The sequence below is a fragment of the Anolis sagrei genome, chromosome 6, assembly GCF_037176765.1.
Source record: "Anolis sagrei isolate rAnoSag1 chromosome 6, rAnoSag1.mat, whole genome shotgun sequence".
In the NCBI taxonomy this organism is placed as follows: domain Eukaryota; kingdom Metazoa; phylum Chordata; class Lepidosauria; order Squamata; family Dactyloidae; genus Anolis; species Anolis sagrei.
In genome coordinates this window covers 12,304,195-12,327,227 of record NC_090026.1, presented here as the reverse complement: position 1 = coordinate 12,327,227, position 23,033 = coordinate 12,304,195, and the positions used below count along the sequence as shown (strand labels likewise).

General features: G+C 39.9%; 1 protein-coding gene across 1 annotated transcript; it reads right to left on the bottom strand.

Moving 5' to 3' along the window:
• Positions 1 to 9,594: 9,594 nt before the first annotated feature.
• On the bottom strand, positions 9,595 to 22,005 carry LOC132777695 (vomeronasal type-2 receptor 26-like). The gene is made up of 6 exons (XM_060780109.2): positions 21,800 to 22,005; positions 21,064 to 21,241; positions 16,756 to 17,604; positions 15,078 to 15,305; positions 12,023 to 12,149; positions 9,595 to 10,496 (listed from the first exon to the last, which is right to left on the bottom strand). Exons 1-6 carry the CDS (start codon positions 22,003 to 22,005, stop codon positions 9,595 to 9,597), a joined length of 2,490 nt encoding a protein of 829 aa, XP_060636092.2.
• Positions 22,006 to 23,033: the final 1,028 nt, after the last annotated feature.

The following is a 23,033-nucleotide window of genomic DNA, read 5'->3' as shown; positions in this document are numbered from 1 at the left end:
GTGGTGAAAGAAAACAGCTTCCTTTTTGTTATCCATTAGTGGAGAAGAGCCATACGTGATCTTCAGGATGAGAGATAAGGAAAGAATTATTATATTAGGAAATTACATCTACCAGTTAATTTAAAATTAATGATTGAATGACATAACTGTATCAGTTAGTGTATCCGTACTATCGAAATTACAACATATTATATAATAATAAAATCCTCCAAAAAGGAATCCAAAGCAGAGAAAAAATAATGGGTTATAGTAAGGAAATAATTACAGAAAAATATTTTAACATTTCTCTTTTAAAATGCAGTTTGCAATTCTAAGGTTTGAAAGAAATGCCATTGAATTCGACTGGACTTTACAACAGTAAGTAGCTGAACCTTCTGGACCATCTTCGAGAACACCTCAATATGAAAACCATCATTCTAAACCAACTTGGAGGAAAATTCTGTGACCAGGCTATCCTTTCCTAAGAATGGTCATAGCTGATGAACCAGATAAAGCTAGTCACAAGGCTAACTTGAGCCTCCAATGGCAATCAAAAGCTAACCAACCATCCTTTCAAGGGGAGGAAATAACTCTAGGGGGTTATTTCCACATACATGGAATTTCTAAACATTGACAGACTTTCCACTTTGATAGACTTCATCCTGATGATTGTCATTTCCAGAAATTGGTTTTTCTGATGTATAGTAGAAGAAAATATAGATATTGGGGTGGGTGTAATGACTCTTACCTAATAGGTCAGAGTAGAAGCCTGGGAAGACAGTAGGGCAAATCTCCATTTTGAGAGTGTCTGCCAGTAAAGCAGCCATCTTGAGGGTGGATAGTTAGAAGATGGGAGGAGTTGGAGGTCTCCTGGGATTGGCTAGAGCAGATGGGAGGAGCCAAGTCTTGGTGTTACACCCAGGCATTATAAAAATAAAACTACAATGTGCTGCTCTCTATATCTGAGCGAACTGCAGATGTCTTTCTTAAGAAGTTTGAGATATTCAGCAACTGAGGCCTTTGAACATCAAAAAAGGAATATTTATTCTTCAAAGTCCTTGCAGACTTGGCACAGTTCATCAAAGTTACAAACAGAACAGTCAATAGATGAAACAATAGAGATGATCTTTCTTTCCTTTCCTTGAGTTACTGAGGCAACTTTTCCCCAAAATGGCAGAAGAAAATCCTGAGATTTTTTCACCCTAACCCTGAGCTGCTATGGTTTAGAAAAAAGCAGGTTTCCCCCCTCTATCTATAGCTGAAGGTTAGCTTTGGAGATGAGGTAATGCTCAATACCTATCTATCTATCTATCTATCTATCTATCTATCTAGTATTCAATAGCTTCTCTATCTAAATTTTAATATGCTTCTATATAGCTCAATATCTCAATAGTCTTAATAGTCTTAATATCTTCATATCTTAATAGTCTTAATAAGCTTTTCTATATCTCAATCAGCTATAACTCAAACTCAATCGCACTCACAATGATTTTCCCAGAGCTACCCTGACTAACCACCAGCACATCTGAAGCTCCTTCTCTAAACTAAAAAGGCAAGGTAGATTCCAAAATGGAGATCTCAAGCCCAGGAGAAGGGGTAGGCTCTAAACCCAAAGAGCTGCTCTCTAGGCCAATAGTTGCAAAGAGGCCTGCAGGCTGGCTTTCCAGCCTCTGAAACTGTTAACTTTTAGGGCTCTTGCAGAGCTGCAGCAGCCCTAGGAGAAAATGCAAGGGGAGCAACTTCAAGCAACTGTAAGGTAAGGCAAACCAGTCTCCTGGGAGATGGAACACTTGGGAGGGAAAAGATTTCAGCTTCTAGAGAGAGAGGAGAGTGGGGATTTGGAAACTGAAGGAAGAAGAAGTGGTTTTGAGATTGGGTTTTTCTGAGAGAGTGTTTGTGTCAGGCAGGGCTGAATAATTGGCAAGAAAGGTCAAGCAGCCTCCTGATTACTTGTGGGAGACAACACAAGGGATTTGCTCTCTAGGTTGAGTAAGTTAGCTGTAAAGGACGCTGGTGAGAGTTAGCTAATTGCTCAGAAGACAACCTGGGATAGGTTAGTCAAGAACGCATTGCTATTTTGCTGAAGTAGAGTGAGGGATTTTTGTTTGTAACTACTAGCTATATCTGTGAGATTAGCTCTGTTTGTAACCAAGTCAAGAAACTTTTTCTAAGCAAACATTAAAATATTATGCTATAGTAACAAGTCAAGCTTGTGTGCCTCTCAAAAGAAGAAGTCAATTGTTTGTTTTTATAAATAAATCTTTTCTCTGTTTGACTTTGAAGTAGCCTCTGTTGTTACTCATTCTATAGGTAATCCTTGAATAGAATTTTCAGTCAGTTTGACATCCTAATACCACAGAAAGGTCTCTTATCCAAACAGTCATTTTAGGAGCTAAGGGGAGAGCTGTGCTAGCAGAGAGGGAAAAGGTTACCTCAAAAACTCATTTTTAAAATCCTAAGACATCTTGGGTGGTGGCAGCATTAAACCAAAAGAAGACTGAAGCAGTGTTCACTCTACCATTACACACATATAACATGTATTTATTATTTATTTATTTACCACATTTATATGCCGCCCTTCTCACCCCAAAGGGGACTCAGAGCAGCTTACAAGATATAATTGTTTCAGATTTGGGCACTATTTTCTTTGGACTTCATTCTGGTCTTGATGTAATACAATTAAGACACAAGGAGTCATTCAATAGGTGTTGTTATGGCTGGGCAACTAGGCCATTGAAGTACTCTCACTGTGAGGCTGTGTGGCCATGGAGGTGCCCTGCCCAGGAGTTGAAAGGCAGCAGGGCCGAAGAGGTGTTGCTATGGCCCTGCACAGATGTTGCTATGGCCGGTAGTGGGCAGTTAGGCCATTGAAGTACTTTCACTGTGAGGCTGTGTGGCCATGGAGGCACCCTGCCCAGGAGTTGTAAGGCAGCAGGGCCGAAAAGGTGTTGCTATGGCCGGCAGTGGGCAGTTAGGCCATTGAAGTACTCTCAGTGTGAGGCTGTGTGGCCATGGTGGCACCCTGTCCAGAAGTTGTAAGGCAGCAGGGCTGAAGAGGTGTTGGTATGGCCCCGCGCAAGTGTTGCTATGGCTGGCAGTGGACAGGTAGGCCGTTGAAGTACTCTCATTGCCAGGCTACCATAATCATATCGCTACCATAATGTAGATCAGCTTGGGCATGATTCCTCCATACTATTGTCCAGTGGTGTGATATCACACATAATCCTTTACAGGGGGTGTTCAGCTGTGGGATATATTATAGTATATCGTATGACCCTTTATATTGGGGTCCTGCGGCATGATATACATTGATATTTGGTGTTAGATCATTAGGGGGATTCACCTCCGTTACAGTGGTGGCAAGCAGCGAGATTCATAATAAGAGGTAACTCCTTTTCATTATAGTGGGGAACGAGGGAATGGCATCTTGCTAAAACTCATCACCCAATGATGTTATCCAAGGGAGATGGGCCATTATGGGACTTCCCTTCTCAGATTCCACTAGATTCTATAAAGGCCCATTGAGATTATGTCCAGACTCATACTTGGAAGGGGTTTGAGGCATGACTTAAAGGATCCAGTGGAAACTGAGCTGTGAAATCCCCTAAATATCCATCTCATCCCATGTATAGATTTGAATAATTATCAGCTTATTACACAACGACATATGGTGCTATAGTTTGCCCATCTCTAATTTACATGGAACAGTTCAAAGAGGTTATCTAGGATCTAAGTGATAGGTAGATAACATCCAACTCTAGCTTTGATTTCAACTGGTACCAGACATGATATGCCAGAAACCTAGAAAATTATGTGCTGTACAATATGATGCAAAGATGAGGTATTATGAACTCATTATTGTTGCCCAATCATATTGACAAATAGAAGGACACATGAATATATTTTATGTCTCCCAGCACTATGCTTTTTACACTTCTGGTCTGCAGATGACCAAAGTTCAGAACAACAATACAAGTGACCAAAATGGAAAAAAATATCCTTACCTGAAACTTCCTACTGTGAGACAGGTGCCTTCCATGTCAGTGGGATATTGATTTCAATCTATTTTTTTCATATTTTCATGCTAAAACTGCATCAGATCAGCTGCCAAATGTATATGTAACCCACTAGCTACTCCTGCATGTTCCAGCATTAATCATTTCAGAGTCAACTTATTTTGTTCACACCAGAAAACCCATTGCTTATAGTAATTTTATCCAAACATAGAAAGAATGGTAGAATGAAAAACATCTGAGTATCTCATTTCACACTGAGGCAATACTTTTCCTAGATTGCTTAGGGGAGAGTTAAAAAAAAGCATATTCAGGGTCTGGAGATATCTAATGCTCCTTGAAATCCTGTTTTGTGGTTGAGCTTACCTGTGCAAATTTATAGGTGCACAGGATATGTGCCATGAAAAGACAGACATTAGAAGTAGGTCCCCCAATGACTGCTGCTGGGTTGTCCTGGGTGTCGCATTTGTAGTTAGGGATAAATTTTCCCCAGGTAGAAAGGAGTTCCAGTGAAGCAAGATAAGTAAAGCCGGCAAGAAAATTACTGTTGTAAATGAAGAATCCCAATGTGATGTTGGGTAAAATAAGGGAATTTTCATTTATCTCCTTAATGGCAAAAATCAAGGCCAGGATGTGTTGGTAGTTGTGAGTAAACACTCTGAAAAAAACAGTAACAGCAGATTCATATTTTAGAATAATATACATTTTCTATCTGCATTGCACTAAAAAATATTGAAGAATGTCTGACTACAGAAGAGTAAAAAATATGAATACCAAAAAATTGGATTGAGCAATCTACAAATATATGATCCAAAACTGATGTAGAAGGCGTGAATCAGATTTCAAGTGTGGGTTATTATTATTTCTCTCCCACTTTATCTCTCTAAAAAGAGACCCCATTAAAAACAATGCAATGCTACAAACGTGGGAAGATATTTGTTACTAATTTTCTTTTTCAAAGGAAGCAACAAAGTCTTGAATAACTATATGAAAGATTTTCACAGGTCATTACTAATTTTATAAATGAGGCTCACATGGCATTTTTGTGTAGACAACCACATCTTCTGGGCAGGAAACTACATTTCGAATTTCTGTACAGAAAATGCTGCACATATATTTTTTTTTGTACAGAAAAGTTTTACATAGAATTGCAAGTTTTACATAGAATAAGTCCCATATGGCAAACAAGCACATTCTCTCTTTAAAAATGTATATTTTGTAATATTCTTTCTATCCTTAAACTAGTTCCAACATATAACAATTGCATTTTTAGAAGATCCCAACCTCCCTTATGTCTGAAGCGCTGCATAAAATAATTTGAAAAGAAACCCCAACAACCCCAAATTCATACATCGTATCTCCTTGAAGTTTCCCAACAGGATCTTGTCTCAAAGATAACTCTTCAGAAGATATAAAAATCTGAGACAGAATGGCACCGATGTGCAGGTTTCCAGACATGTGATATTTGTGATGAATACGAAGAGATCGACCCATGTCACATGAACCAGCTGTGCATGCCACCTGAAGCAGACTGAACATCAGCAGAATGAAAATGAGTTGGATTGATAGCTTGATTTTGCATAGAAAGAATCCACTTGGACAACTGTTCAATTCTTCCCACATTGTGATAGAGGTTTCCTGTTGTAGTTCAGCCTATTTGAAATTCTGTTGGTTTGCTAGTTTGAAATCAGTTATGTCCAGTGTGAAATATAGGCAGTCCAAGCAATGTAAAGCATCTGTACCTCCATCTACAACTACATTAGCAATATAGATACATTTTATAATAACGCAGGTTCAGTTATAGGTAAATCCCACTGATTTTATGATGTAATCCTGTGTCTATTAAGAGCACAGTCTGAACCTTTTCTTCACTAATATTACCTGAAGCCTCCAAGAAAATCAAAGAAGTAAATGTGAATATGATAAACTTGATCATTAAATGGGAGCACCCTGGGGCATTGCATAAATATGTTTATCACAACTCCACAGCTGTGTCCACAGATCATACCAAATTTAACAAGAATCGTATGGTTTGTAATTATGTCTAGAAAACACCATGTTCAGAATGAAAAAAAGCTTGCAAGAAAAGAATTAGACTTAAATGCTTTAGTTGATTGCCCAATATTTTACAGAAGTTTGCAACTATGGTATTGGTGTTTCCAAAAGTGAGAAGATCAGCATTGCTGTATTTGATCACAAGCTAGATCAGGGGTCCTCAAACTACGGCCCAGGGGCCGGATACAGCCCTCCAACGTCATTTACCCGGCCCTCGCTCAGTGTCAACCTAGGTCTGACATGACTTGAAAGCACACAACAACAACAACTATCTCATCAGCCAAAAGCAGGCCCACACTTCCCAGTGAAAGAGTAATAAGTTTATATTTGTTAAAATTGTGCTTCATTTTAATTATTGTATTGTTTTAAAGTGTTATTAGCACTACAAATATGATATGTGCAGTGTGCATAGGAATTCATTCATGCTTTTTTCCCCCAAATGATAATCCGGCCTTCCAACACTTTGAGGGTCTGTGACCTGGCCCTCTCTTTAAAAAGTTTGAGGACCCCTGGGCTAGATAGTCTATTTATTCATGCTATGTTTAATCCTGGAGATGGAGACACCAGTGGTACAATGGGTTTAAAGCCTTGTGCTGGCAGGACTGCTGACCAATAGGTCAACGGTTCGAATCCGGGGAGAGCGGGTTGAGCTCTCTTTGTCAGCTCCAGCTCCCCATACAGGGACATGAGAGAAGCCTCTCACAAGGGTGGTAAAACACCAAACATCCGGGCATCCCCTGGGCAACATCCTTGCAGACATGAAAAAAATGGAATTACACTAGAAATAATACAGTTTCAATTGTGATGGCTTATTTGTCCCTGGTGCTTATGTTAGGTGGGCTCCGTCCCAGTTTGGCTGGTTGGTGGAGGAAGGGGACTAAGCAGACATTTACCCCCTGTCTATTTGAGAAAGCCATGAAATGAAATGGAGAATGTATTGATGTGAAGCACCTCAGAGCATTGAATGGACAAAGGGAACATTTTTGATTTTCATTGTTTAAGGTCATGGGATATAGGCATTGGAATGGAGATCAACCTTAGGGTTGTCCTGGGACTTGGATCTTTTTGAAGCTTTGAATCACACAATGAACTCCCTTCCCATTAAAATTTGGCTAGGTACAAAACCACCAGACATAGCTGCCCCCCAGCACCAGACTGTGAGGTGGCAAGGGAGAAGCTTGAGATCTCTTTGTCCTCAAGCAGCACAGTCAATAACCATATTAGATGAAGGTTATAACATTGCTCATGCCTTCATTTCATATGAAACCATAAGGTGAACCTATGGTGTTGTTTTCCTAGCAAGAGTCCTTCAAAGGAAGACTGACTTAGCATTCCTTTAAGGCTGAGATAATGTTCTCCTTTTTACTGTATTTATTGTTTTTGATTCTGTTATTATTTATTAACATTTGTATTGCACTTTTTATATTTGTCCAGTGTGGTTTGTTGGCTGCCTTCAGTCCCCACAGGGAGAAAGGTGGGGTATAAATAAAATTAACAACAACAACAATTCTCCCTAGTTGGATGGAGATGCAAACCCTGTCTCCAGTCATAATCCAAATTATAAACCACTATGCCATGTTGAGTCATGACCCCCTCCCTGTCCAAAATGAGAATAGAGATGTCTCTGTTGTTTCTTATGTTGCTTGTTTATTGTTGTTTATGATGCTGTTTTAATATTTTAATTGTTTTGCTTTTAACTGTATGTTGCCTTGGTCTTGGCCCCCATGTAAGCCGCCCGAGTCCCTTTGGGGAGATGGAAGCGGGGTAGAAAAATAAATTTCTTCTTCATTTCAAGATTGTATATAAAAATATATGTGATACAATCCTATATAGCTAAGCATAAAGTAATGGATATGTACTAAGCTGAGCCATAGGCCACCAATCCCAGTTTTACCATACCAGCCTCCAAGCCTTTCCTATTCCAACCACTCTATGCTTTGTGGTTGATAGGCAGAAACAGAGAAGTATTTGACTACATCTTTTTAGTCTGTGTAGGCATCAGGGGTTCTTGAGTAAGTAGGAATGGAGAACTTGACAATGTGAAGGGAGGAAGACAATATCTACCCCCATCTTATCCAACGAAAGACAGACACATGAAAAATGTACAGGTGGCCATGTCTGACTAGAATTTTGAACAGTCATTTTAACCATTTTAATTGAGGTTTTTCTAAAAACGAAAAGGTGATGGCCATAATTTTCAAGTGGACAATGGACTAGCTAATTTGTGCAGTTGTGTGTATGGGGCAGGTAAAATAGTGAAAGTACACTTGAAACTTCAATAAAAGCAGAAAGATCCGTGTGTATCCCTTTCTGTGTCCACATAAAAGGCCCATAAGATCTTCTGATACCTATCCAGATAAAAAATGAAAAACAGTAAAATCGGAAAATCCAACTTATTTGTGTCTACTCAAAAATAAGCCTTAGCTTTGTTAATTAGCTCCTCTAATAGCTTTTGTTCTGGAGTCTAGTTGCAACATACAACAAGACATTTACAGAAAGAAAGGCTTCCGGATAAATTCAATAGAAAATATCCTTGAAGAAAGCTTTGACCCAGCTGCAGTGCTGGACACTTTGTTGAGAGTACTCTACCGTTCTGATGTCTGAAGGACAAAACACAGATTACCAGAGTGGACAGGAAAGACAGATAATGTTGTGAGAGCAGGCATGTAGCGGGGGGGGGGGGGGGGGGGGGGGCTTGAGGGGCTTCAGCCCCCCCCCCCCCGAAATTCTCATGTTGGTTCGCGAAAAGGCCTTACTGGTGCATTATTTAAACTGTTATGTTTATTCATATCATGATCTGATCACCATACTCAATATATCCGATATGCATGGGGGTATTGGGGTAACAATACAAAAGGTTTGCTAGGCTAGACCCTCTTTCACTCAGACTCAGCCCCCCACCCCCGAAACTCAGCCCCCCCGAAACCCCCTCTGAAAAAATTCAGCCCACCCCCACCCCCCGAAATGAAATCCTGGCTACGGGCCTGTGTGAGAGCCTGGATGAATCAGGGTGCTCATCATCAAACCAACCAGAATGGTTTTCCATAGAGATGCAAAAGAGAAACTTCACAATTTTGTTTTGGAAAAATCGATTATGTACTGCTTTTGTGGAAGTGTGCTTTCCCAAAAGTGATACAATATCCTTTTTTCCATTTGTTGTCTAACCATTTTTTTTCTCACTGGAGACTTAAGGGAGGATTACCAGCTAGAGAAGAAGATCAGGAAATGCAGGCCTTAATCTCTAGAATAAGAGCCAACTATAATGTATTTTCTCGGATGGCAAAAAATGCTTTGACTTGGCATTTTGTCAGGGCTCCTATTGTCCCCCTGTCCAAACTATAGTCCTGGTCCTAACACATATTCCAGCTGTCACCCATCCTCGTAGGAAAATTGTGATCACAATTGAATAAACTGAAAACTCTGTCTCAAAATGGACATTGCCAGCAAAACAGGGCAGTATCACCCATCTTACTTGTGAAGAAAATTCACAGGAAAACAGTCTTAGTGAATAAAACTCATTGTAGTGGGAAAAGAAACAGACATGTGCTTAAAGTTTCCTATTTATTAGTTGTTTCCTTATGTTCATATCTGGCTTCATGACAATGATATAGCACTTGGGGAAAAATATGAATCCCAGTAACCCAGTGCTGGAAGCCAAAATTGAGAAGATCTCCACAGCCACTGTGTATTTTCCCTTGGTGCTTAAGTACGTTGGCACAAAGGAAATCCATACACTGCAGAAGACCAACATGCTGAAGGTGATGAACTTGGCTTCATTGAAACTGTCAGGCAACTTCCTGGCAAAGAATGCTGAAGTGAAAGTGCAAATAGACAGGAAACTCATAAAACCCAGGACACAGTAAAACATGGAAACAGAACCTTCATTACATTCGAGAATGACTTCTTCAGCCATTGAGTTTACATCAAAATCTGGAAATGGAGGAAAGGTAGCCAACCATACTGTACAAATTGTGACTTGAATGAGCAAGCAGAAGAGAATAATGGAGGCGGCCGTTCTTTTCCCCAACCATTTCCTCAAACGAGACACAGGCTTGGTGGTTTGGAAAGCAAGAATCACAATGATAGTTTTTGCCAACACAGAAGAAACAGCCACAGAGAAGATGATGCCAAAAGCTGTCTGACGAAAGAGGCAGGTCACCTTCTGTGGCTGTCCAATGAAGAGCAGAGCACAAAGGAAGGAGAGCAGGAGGGAGAGGAGGAGAGTGTAGGTGAGGTTCCGATTATTGGCTTTGACAATGGGAGTGTCTCGGTGCCTGATGAAGATCCCAAGCACTCCAGCTGTCACACAAAACAGGAAAAGAGCAGAGCTGGCCAAACTTGTTCCCAGAGCTTCTTCAAAAGTGAGGAAAGTTGGAGATTTGGGGTTGCAGAAATCCTTAAACTTGTTTGGATAATGATCTTCTGGACACTGAAAGCAATCGTCCATGTCTGGGGAAAAGAAACCAATGAAATATTATAGTTCATGACTTCTTTAATATTAGTCTCTAAACATTATTTAAAAACTACAAATTCTGGGAGTGCCTTGGACCGCAAGAAGATCCAACCAGTCCATACTCCAGGAAATAATGCCTGACTGCTCACTGGAGGGAAGGATATTAGAGGCAAAGATGAAGTACTTTGGCCACATAATGAGAAGACAGGAATGCTTGGAGAAGACAATGATGCTGGGAAAATGGAAGGAAAAAGGAAGAGGGGCCGACCAAGGGCAAGATGGCTGGATGGTATCCTTGAAGTGACTGGCTTGACATTGAAGGAGATGGGGATGGCCACAGCTCACAGGGAGTTCTGGAGTGGGCTGGTGCAGGAGGTCATGAGGAGTTGGAAGCTACTGAACAAATCAACAACAAAAACAAATGAAAAGCAGTTGTTCAAAATCAGAGAAACTAACATTTTGTATTTTCACATGTATGCATGTGGATGAAGACATCACTTGGAAATAGTTCAGAATAATCTCAAATCAACAAAGGAATCTCAGTTTAGGACCTGCACAGAACATTTTATAACAATACAGTTTGGCTCATGATTAGATGATTTGGGTGAGATTTGAGGGATATTCAGTCTTCTAAGCTCTCCTCAAATGAATGCAGTATTGAATCCCAACAGTTACCCTTCTTGCCCTAGAACAGTGGTTCTCAACTATAGGAACCCAGATGTATTGGCCTTCAACTCCCAGAAATCCCAATAGTTGGTAAACTGGCTGGGATTTCTGGGAGTTGTAGCCCAAAACACATGGGGACTCACAGGTTGAGAACCACAGCCCTAGAACAACAGTGTTCCGTGAAACCTCAGGGTTCTATAAAAGCATGATCGGGAGTTCATGTAAAAGCTTTAATATGAAATTTAAAATGGATTTTAAAATAAAGCTAGATGTTGGCAACTATTTGACTGTATCTAATGCAAAGGAAGGGGGAACATGGATTATTTCCAAATATCCACCCACCATTACCAATGACATGGTAATGGCAATGAATATGCACTCTTGAAAGTAGATTCCCTACCCCTCTCCTTTTCCCTCCTAACAATATACCAACTGGTGAGATTAAATTATGTTGCATAAGGATGTATGTGTGTGGTTGAGGTTGGGTCAGTGATGACAGCTCAAGTAATGAGATCTTCCCAGTCATCCCTTGGCCACTCTTTAAGTATTTGGTAATCTATACCAGAATTCTATTGGTATTATACACCAGTTGCTGTATTTTCCTTCTCTGAACAACCTATTTCTACAATGTTTGGTTCATTTGTTTATTTATTCAGTTGCTTCTGACTCTTCATGACCTCATGGACCAGCCCACACCAGAGCTCCCTGTCAGCCATCCCCACCCCAGCTCCTTCAAAGTCAAGCCAGTCACTTCAAGGATACCATCCATCCATCTTGCCCTTGGTCGGGCCCTCTTCGCTACTTCTCTTCCTATGCCAGTATAGTTCACAAACAGGATTCAAGCCACAACTCTTACCTCTTTCATTCGAAATCTTTCCTTCTGGGCATGGAATACAGTCATAGCAGCAAAATGGCCGCCCTTCTACCCTTTGCTTACTATAACCTGGGTAGCAGTTGTCATTGCACAGAGAAGATGGAGATTCCTGTTCACAAAAGAAAAAGAATATTTGAACCTATCCAATTCTCCCTATTAAGGACTGATTTTTGATTAGACTGACTTCAAAAATATTTTATTATCTAATGCAGTGATTCTCAACGTTCCAAATGCTGCGACCCTTTAATACAGTTCCTCATATTGTGATGACCCCCAACCGTAAAATTATTTTCGTTACTACTCATAATTGTAAGTTTGCTACTGTTATGAATCGTAATGTAAATATCTGATATGCAGAATGTCTTTTCATTCACTGGACCAAATTTGGCACAAATACCCAATAAACCCAAATTTGAATAGTGGTGGGGTGGAGGTGGGGATTGATTTTGTCATTTGGGGGTTGTAGTTGCTGGGATTTATAGTTCACCTACAATCAAAGAGCAGTCTAAACTCCACCAACAATTGAATTGAACAAAACTTGGCACACAGAACTCTCATGACCAACAGGAAATACTGGAAGGGTTTAGTGGGCATTGACCTTGTATTTTGGAGCTGTAGTTCACCTACATCCAGAGAGCACTGTGGACTCAAACAATGATGGATCTGGACCAAACTTGGCATGAATACTCAATATGCCCAAATGTGAACACTGGTGGAGTTTGGAAAAAATAGACCTTGACATTAGGAAGTTATTGTTGCTGGGATTTATAGTTCACCTACAATCAAAGAGCATTCTGAACCCCACCAACAATAGAATTAGGCCAAACTTCCCACACAGAAACCCCATGGCCAACAGAAAATACTGTGTTTTCTGATGGTCTTTGGCAATCCCTCTGACACCCCCTCATGATCCCCCAAGGGGTCCGGACACCCAGGTTGAGAAACTTTGATCTAAGGAGACACATCAACTAGTCTTCTGTATCAGCATTTAGCTAGGTTACCTGTTCTGCCTCTCTCTGAAACCTGACCAGAGAACCATTTACCAGTGCTATGATTGCCAAGAAAATGAGACTCACCAATCTGCCAATGTCTGTTAAGTGTTGTTCTTGGGGGTTACAATCATGATAATTGTGTCATTATGTGATTAAACACTAATTGAGGGAGGTATACAGAATATTTAAGGACAGGTAACTGTTCCATTTTCACAGTAAGTGCTTAGTCACACTGTGACACTATTCACACACACTATTCTTTAACTGTCCCCTATTCACAATTTTACTTTTTTCATAATTATGACACTAGTGCCACAATCATAACACACATATCCAACTTACTTTGCTGACTATCAGTTGCATGAGAATAAAGAGGTCCATCCTGCATGGGATTGGAGCATGAATGATGCTTACTAGGCCTGGGTAACAACGGAAAAATTTGTTTCTAAAATCGATTCGTTTTTTGGGTTTTTTTGCGTTTCGATATTTAAAAGAATTCCGAAATTTTCCTTAAAAAAAGTTCGATATTTACAAAATTTCGTAAATGGTAAAAAAAATACAAAACAATAACGAAACAATAACGAATCGATTCGTTAATGGAGGCCGCGATCGCGCAATACGCTAAAAAAACTTCTGAAGCTTCCCTCTCCCTCTGTTGTTGACTGTTGGTGTGATATTATAATTTTTTTTCACTAATTAAACAAAAAACAACTATAAAACTTGCCCCAGACATGCAGAAATAATAACGAAACGACCTCAAACCAATAACAAAACGAATACATAACGAAATACGAAGCATTTACGAAACGAATTGAAAAATTCGTTTCGTTTTTAAGTTGCTCCAGAACGATTCGTTATTGCTTCGTTAACAAAAAAAATAATGAATTTTTAACGAATTACGAATTAACGAAACGAAACCGCCCAGCCCTAATGCTTAGCCTGATTCTTCTTGATATTACTCTGCTCCTCGCTTCTGCTCCAATATTTTAGTCTCTGGTGGCAAGCCCTCTTCTCTGCAAGGAAATTTTACTGTTCTTTCCTAAGAGGCAGACAGCCCACCATATCACAAGGGGTCTGCTTGCATCCTCACCAAAATTGCCTCCCTGGACCCCTTTCCTTTTCCATGAGGTTTTCTTCATGTTCAATGTGAGCCAGCATAGAAAATATACATTTTATGGGAGAGGGACAACATAATTGTTTCTTCATTAGGTACTGAGGTTAAAAATCTGAATGGAGACTGATGTTTTGTATGTAATTTATGTAATCTGTTTATTTTTGTTGCAAGATAATTCAAGATTCATAGAATCATAGAACTGAAAGAGACCACATGAACCATTCTGGTCAAACCCCTGCTGTGCAGGAAAAGAACAATTAAAGTACCCCTGACAGATGGCCAGCCAGTCTCTAGTTAAAAGCCTTCAAAGAAGGAGCTTCCACCAGAGTCCAAAGCAAAGAGTTCCACTGTTGAACAGCTATCATGGTCAGGAAGTTCTTCCTAATGTTCACACGGAATTTCCTTTTCTGTAATTTGAACCCACTGCTCCAAGTCCTAGGACTTCCTCAGATAGGCAAAAATTGCCCATCCTACGACACGTGGACCTTTCTTCAGGCATGGGGCCTGTCAGATCTCATTACATTATGTTGATGTACTTCCAGGGAGGCTCCCTGTCTGAAGTGAAGTCCTAGCATCACAAGAAAACAACACGGGGAAGCTAGGTGGCAACATTTCCCCCATGGGCTAAGGTGAGGGGCAATGTGAGTGGTGCGGGGTGTGGGGCAATGTGTTCCCCAGGCACCAGGTTGGCCCCCACCAGATTCACCACAATCCATGGTGAATCCCCCCCACTATTGCTTGGATCCAGGACCTGAATATGATGAGATCCCTACTCTCTAGAGCAGCATTCAAAACAATGATCTTTGATTCATCTCCAATGTTTGCCAGACTGAAGCAAAAAATGCAATCTCTGCTTCTTCTTTTTTCAGTGGTTGCCTTTTTGAACACTTTAAAATGTCTAGAAATGCCACAAGATTTGCTGGTGTCTTACCTGATTGAACCTGCTCGGCCATACAATAGCATTGTCATGAATGGTGAACCTAATGTTTGGAAATATTTGTGGGTCTACTCTTCCCACTTTAACTCGAAGGAAGGACTCATTGTTGAATGTAACCCAGTTGATGACATCAAACCCAGTAGCCAAATCCCGATTGTCATTAAAAGAAACCCTTTCACCAGCAGTGTTGTTAAATGAGACATTTTCCAGGAAGTGGTGGAGCTAGTTTGAGAGCAAAGAAAAGTAATTTAGTACTTATATCCACTGCTTAAATAAATCAAAGTGGAATAATCAGGATAGCTGTCTATGGTAACTAATTCCTTAGTAAAATATTTCTAAGCCGATTTAATATTAGAGCTGTGCAAGATCAAGCCCTGGGTTCAATTTAAATCAGATATCAATTTTGCAATTCGGATCTGGATAAAATTTAGATCAGATTGATCCAGATCCAATCCATTCAAATCTCAATCCTGTATTTGAATCTGATTCTAGAATGGGAAACCCTTTTCAAATTCTTTTTTTCTTTTTTTTTCAAATACCCAAGGAAAATTTAAAGATAAAAAGATCAATACAGTACAATGTCAGACAGTAAATCCATGAGATTTTTTGCCAAACACCTCTAAAGTTTGCTGGATTCAAACCAAAGAGGAAACTTGATTTATTGGAAACACAAATCCCTTTTTTAGCATGTGGACACATGTCACAAAAATATGATGTGCAGATCTGATAAATGTGGATTTGATATGTGTGGGTATGATTGAATTGAATGAAAGGAATGAATGAATTAATGAGACCAAATAATTGGTGATGCATGCATGAGGATGAATGAATGTTTGTGGGTAATGTGAATGCTGAGTCAAAATGTAAATCCAAAATGTAAATCCCAGGATGCTTGCCATAGATGCAGGCGAAACGTCAGGAGAAATGCCTCTAGAACATGGCCATATAGCCCGAAAAAACCCACAAGAACTGAGTAAATCCCTTTGTTTATTTGTTAGCCAATGTAACTGTAGGTTGTTTGTGGATTCAATGTAGTTACATAGAATCTGTAAGTCTGTATGTCTAAATGTCATTCTTTGTAAAAAAAAAACTGTAAAAGTTCTGATACCCTTTCTCATACTGGAAAATTGCAATCAAAAGAACTTATGTTTTAAAGTTATTGAAAAGTTATTCATAACAGACACAGAGAGAAAAAGAGAGAGAAACTAGTCATATGTGCTGACAAGTTGAAAAAAATCAGAACAAATAACAACACATTGCAGGCCAGAGGTGATAATATTACAATTGTGTTGTTGTAGGTTTTTTCGGGCTATGTGGCCATGTTCTAGAGGCATTCTCTCCTGACGTTTCGCCTGCATCTATGGCCAGCATCCTCAGAGGTAGTGAGGATCACTACCTCTGAGGATGCTTGCATAGATGCAGGCGACACGTCAGGAGAGAATGCCTCTTGAACATGGCCATATAGCCCGAAAAAACCTACAACAACCCAGTGATTCCGGCCATGAAAGCCTTCGACAATAAATATTACAATTATTGGACAGATGTACCAATTAAATGGATATAAAACAAAATTGTAGCTGCCAAACCCTCTGTGCCATTATTTTATAGAATCATGCTTTCTACACAGTAAAAACAAATATACCAATTTATCTTGCAAGAGATTGAACATTACCTGCCATGATTGCAGTTTTCGAAGGTTTTGTTTGCCTCTATCTGTCCTGTGTTTGAACACAGAGGAGGACATGTCGTGCAAAGCATGAGCTACGGCATAGACAGCATTGTAGATACTATAGCTATGACTGGTCATATTCAGTTCAAAAACAGACACAGGAAGAGTCTCCAGCTTCTCTTCTCCTGTACACTTTGTCTCGGAATGGTCATCCAAACTGGAATTTGGGAACAAACAAAGAAATGCCTGTTGCCAGAAGTCTTTGAGGAAGCCATCTTGTGGGTCTGAGTTTGGTTTTCTGTTTTTCAGAAAGCTGTGGAAGCCTGAAATTTCCTCTGTGTGCACTGAAATGGATAAAGCACCATGGATGAAACTGAGACCCCCAGTTCTTTGGAAAAGGAGTGACGTAAAATCCATTTGGGCTGTCATAATCCATATTTTACTTATTCTTGAGTCTCCATGATATTCCAGGATTTCTACCAACAGTCTCAAAGTGAGAATTGTTTGTATTTCCCCATGCACAATCACTGTATTGACAGTGCTTCTCTTGACAAGATAAGCTGTTTCAAGGAGCCCCGCTCTCATGGTTTCCATCTCACTGAAAAAAGTCATTTGGGTTAATTGTTCTATGAAATCAAAGCAGATACCCCTCTGTGAAAACATGGGAAGCACTGTGTGTACAAACCTCTCCCCATGATTATCAGCTAGATAAAGGACTCCAGTCCATGACCATTGGAAATGCAGCATTAAGTGGAGAATCCCCATATATTGATGGACAACCTTTGGAAACATCCGATAGACAAAAGCTGCCTGGTTTTTTTCATCCATCAGTGGAGCAGAACCATATGTGATCTGAAAAACAAAAAAGGTAGACCTATTGTGGAAATAAAGTTATTTTATTGGTTTAGTCCATTATTAGAACATTTAACATGTCCTTCTGTCCTTATCCTTATGGTGGAAATGTGACTTTCATGTTGTCAAAATAAATATCAGTATAAGGGACCAAATTGGGGAACTCAAAGGAAATGAACAATGTTGGTGCTGGTTGCAAATACATTAGGAAAAGCCTCTTAAAGGTAAGAGCCCTCTGACAGTAGAATGAGCTGAGTCTCCTTCTTTGGAGGGTTTTAAGCAGTAGCTGGATGGCCGTCTGTCCAGGGGACTTGGATTGTGTATACCTGGATGGCTTGCACTGGGTGGCCCCTATGGTTTCTTCCAACTCTGTGATTCTATGACTTTTTACTGCATAACTGCACAAAAATGTCTCTCTTGTTGACCCTAAATGCTACACTTGGTGAAGAGCCTGCTTTGGCGATTGTATAGTGTTGTCATCCTATCACTCAGATATTGAATAACACTGTCAACAGGCATCTACAGTATAGAACAGTGGTTCCCAACCTTTTTTTGACCAGGGACCACTTTGACCAGGGACCACTCTCCAACATTAGAATCAAAAAGGGTTACTAATCCGTTTTTAGTCAACTTTAGATTTGGTTTTGGTTATTTGGGGTGCTGATTCAGAAAATTGCATTGGATAGACCATATCACCTCTAGTTTCTGGTACAGAACACATACCATCCAGTAGTTGGCATCTGCTCACCCACAGAAAATGATATTTAATAATCTAGAGCTGATGTGGTAATAGCAATCTTTTGTGGATAGTCAGCCCCTCCCCTCCCAACATCCCTGATGCCTCAGCACTATAACAGGGTTTTGTGAGACCAGTCGAGGCAACTGTGTAGTAATGGTGAGGCCACGGACCATATTTTTATTCTTGTGGACTACTGGTGGTCCACAGACCACAGGTTGGGAACCACTGCTATAGAATCAATGCATCTTGTCGCCATATTAACTACCATGGCTTCATCTTATGGAATCTTGGCATTTCTAGTTTGGTGAGGCATCAGCACACGTTTGCAGAGAGGGCAAAATTCCTTGTAAATCTACAATTCCCATGGTTCCATAAAATTTATGAATGGTGGCTATGGTGTTGTCAAACTGCACTAATTCTACAGTGTAGATGCACCCAGTCTGGTCTTACTATCAGGAAGTTCTTCCTAAATTTTTGGTTGGAATTTTCCTTCTTATAATTTGAATACATTTGTTCTGGTGCTTTCTTCTGAATCAGCAGAAAACAGGTTTTGCTATAGCCTTTTGATATTTATTCATGTTCTTATTTAATTTATATTCTATATATTCTCCACTGTTACTATACAGTAAAGGGCAGATTAGTTAAATCAACTTCATGTATAGGTTAAAGATGGATTTTGGGGACAAAATTATAGACAAGTCAAGGGTGATTCATCAAAGAGGGGAAAATGACAGCGCTGCTTTAGGGGAGCCAATCATCCCAGCTGCCAATGGCACTATTTTCTTTCCATGGCATTCAAAAAGGCAAGTGGCACTGAAGTAGAGAGAGTGTATGAGGTCACTTCTTGCTTTTGATTTTTCTGAGATGAACTAAGTTCTTGTCTTTTATTATTCTACTCAAAGAAAGAGATAATCTTTACACTAGCCCATTGATAAGTTGACCCAAATTTTTGATCATTTTAACTACAACTTCTAAACTTATTCATAAGTATAGACAGTCCCCAAGTTACAAATATTCGACTTATAAATGACTCATAGTTAAGAATGAGGGTGAGACAACAGCAAGTGAGAGGTTATCATGGGGAAAACGTCTCTCCACCGAGGCTTTCTCACCAACCCTTGTTTTCATAACAAGCCAAATTGTTCAAAATCCAATTATCACAGGGACAGAAAGTGAGGTGAAATCTTCTGAACAGAGGCACAGACAGCAAAACAAACACCACACAGATGTTAATTCAAAGCATGGCTGGAGTTACACTTGAAAGATGTACATATTCTGACAGATACAAATTCAACTTAAGAACAAATCTATAGAACCTTGTTCGTAATTTGGGGACTGCTTGTATATACAGTAACTGGTTTTTATTTGAGTACAAATTACCACGGACATAAACCAACTTCTTCTGATGCAATACTGTGTGATACTAAAGCCTCAGGTCATAAAGCAGATAGATAATTAGATGAGGCATCTTTCTTAATTCCACTCCCACAATTGTATAAATATTAGACATGTGCACGAAATTTGTTCCGACGGTTTCTACCATTTCTTTCATGTCTTCCATTTATTCAGAAGCACAAAACTGGAAGCCCCCTCCCCACACAAAAATATGCTCGACACGAAAGCCTGCCTACAGCCTGCTTTTGTGTGCATTCAAACTTGCCTTGGACAGAGAGTGCTTGTGTGGCAGGGAGGCAGGCAGGCATCATACACACACTTTTGGAGAGTGTGCTAGGATGTGTGTGGAGGAGCTGCAGGAAGCCCAGAGTATGCCTACAACTGAGCGCCTCTTACTCTAGAGTAAGAAGCCCTAGACTGCAGGCACTAACAGGAGTGTGTGCTTTCTGGGCTTGCCTGCATGGCCCGCCACACACACACACACACACACACACTTTCCTTGGAGAATGTGTGTGTGGTAGGGCATGCAGGCAGGTCCAGAAAGTGCATGCGTCTGCCAGAGTCTACAGCTGAGTAATCTTACTCTGTGGTAAAAACAGCAGGTGCCACATAAGAACACACACTGGGAAGGGGAACCAGTGGGTGGGAAGCACCCACCCCCAATGGTCTGATTCTTGGGCCCCAAAATGAAAGAACCAGAAACAATCCTCACAAGTTTGGGAAGCTTCCAAAAATGGATTAGGGCCCCAATGAAAGCCAGGACACGAAATGGGACAAGGTTTTCCCTGAATATACGTGTATAATAAATATGCTTTATAACCTGAGGCTTTAATGTCACTATGTACTACATCTGAAGATGTGGGTTTATATATTTATATAAAAAGCTCATGGAAAATTTTTAAAAAAAGTACTGTCACATTCCCCTTCTCCTTTTTGATACAGCTTGGGAAATCTTTGATGAAGAGGAACCATGCTGGAGCTGATTCTATACGTACATAATAATATTTACCAATTAACTGCGGGGAGGCTTTCAGCCTTGTAGTTCTGGACAAATTCCATGCAATACCTTATAGTCATGAACAGTATGTTTGCAGAGTGTGTGATGTCCTAACAAGGTGTTCTGGCAGAAGTGTGTCCCTTGAACAGAAGCAACTGATAAAGAGTCAGACAATTGGGTGTCCACATTCATCATTGTCATGTACATCATAGGAGCCCTCATTGTGTGCACACCGTTTTCATTTTAAAACTATACAGTCACTGTCTGCAAATGGAAAAGAAAGCATCTATATCATTTTAAACTCTGGCATTCAGCGTGCAACCTTTACCTGTGGAAACTTATAGATGCTTAGGATACCTGCCATGAAGAGACAGACATCAGAATTAGGTCCCCCAATGACTGCTACCGGCTTGTTCTTGGTGTCACATTTGTAGTTAGGGACCAATTTGTCCCAGGTAGAAAGAACTTCCATGGCTGCAAGAAAGGTCCACCTGGCTAGAAAATTGCTGTTGGAAATATAGAAGCCCAGCGTAATGTTGGATAAAAGCAAGGGATTTGCATTGATCTCCTTCACAGCAAATATCAAGGCCAAGAGGTGCTGGTAGTTCTGTGTTATTACCCTGTGATGAGAGTTAAAGATTGTGTCAGGAAACAGAAGTCATAAAACATTCAATATAAAACAATGTTTAAACCAATGCAATATAATGTATAAAAAACATATCTGTATTGTAAAATGAATAAATGCCTCAACCATGCAGGGAAAATTTGTTTGTTCTTTTCCAACATGAACATATATTTTTAAATTCTGCAAATCTCATCCCTTCAATATTTAATGCTGAATGCCTGATCCACCTGATTACTGAGCATACCTCTAAAGCATGTGGCATCACCTGGATGACTTTTCTATGGATGATATCAAGGATCAAATACTTTTGAAAGAGGTCCAGCACTCAATCAAGTAACCAAGTCTTAAACTGTCTTGAACTCTGCATATTCTAACAGGAAAACTGGACAACGTCTGCACAGAATCAAGATACTAATAGGAAAATAAATTAAATCCATACATCATATCATTTTCCAGTTCCTCAGAGGGATGTTTTTTGTATGTTATCTTTTCAGCAAATATGAAGATCTGAGAGAGAATACCAGCAATGAGCACATCTCCAGACTGATGATACTTGTGATGTATAACAAAAGGGCGAGCAATATTCTCTGAATCACTGGGACTTCTGCATGCGATCTTAGGCAGAAACATTAATGCCAGAGCCATGATGTACAAAGTTTTGTGTGCAAATGCTCCATCTGGACAAATATTTAGTGCTTCACCCATCGTCATTCAAATCTTCTGCCACATTAGAATGAACTCTGGATTAGCCAGATCTGTATCGTATGAAAATTCAGCAGCCAAAGTGATTGAACCGGGCCTTCCTCTAGCTACAGTTCTGGCAGATCTGGGCAATATTAATAGCATTTGTAATTATGTCCTCCTATGCATGTCTGCTCAAAAATTAGTCCCATAAATTCAGTGGGATTCTCCTCTGTATGTACACATGGGATTTCCACCTCAGATGAAGTGTTTTTGCTCATGGCTTCTCGAAATCCATGGAGATTTAGAGACAGATGACATATAATCATGGTGAATTTAGGAATTAAAAAAGAGTCTGTCAGTGTATGATTTAATGTATGATGTGTGTGTTTAAATGTAATTTCATGCAGTAGAAATATGGTTGCCATAAGATTGTATTGCTATGATGTATGTTTATATTAGAGGTTGTGAGAAAGTAACCCTGAGGCACTCTCTGTGTGTAACTGTGAGAAAATTAGAGAGTGTCCCGTACCTAGCCAGCTGCAGTTTGTTTTTGTTTCAACTTCCTTTGTCCTGCATTCTGTGTACTTCATGTCTGCTCACTTAGAGTAATGGTTGTGTTTGGAACTGCTCTAAGTAAAATTGAACCTGCTTTATACCAGATGACTCCAGAGTCCATGTTTTCTTCTAAGCTTCTACAAAACTTCTGCTGACGCTAACAGAGTCAAATACAAATTATGGGTTTATCCTGTTTACCACATCTCAGCAAATGTCATGTCACGTGTCATCAAACCTGACCACAAGAGACACAAGGGTTTGTAATCACCAATGAAAAGAAATATTGCTGGAGCCATGACACTTTTAGACAGGAAAACTGTAACAAGAGAAGTAGAGCATAATTTTAAGATCATAGTTTTTGAGTGTTGGACTAGGATTCCAAGAGGTCAGGTTTTGGATACCTATTTTTCTGGCTGCTGCTTTAAAACCTAACA

Excerpts from the sequence above, each read along its gene's own strand:
- LOC132777695 (XM_060780109.2), bottom strand. The coding sequence starts at position 22,005 with ATGGCTCTGGCATTAATGTTTCTGCCTAAGATCGCATGCAGAAGTCCC. Across the intron at positions 17,605-21,063 it reads GCATCTATAAGTTTCCACAG|ATCACATATGGTTCTGCTCC; the intron begins GTAAAGGTTGCA and ends TTTGTTTTTCAG. Across the intron at positions 15,306-16,755 it reads GAAAACTGCAATCATGGCAG|CTCCACCACTTCCTGGAAAA; the intron begins GTAATGTTCAAT and ends CTCTCAAACTAG.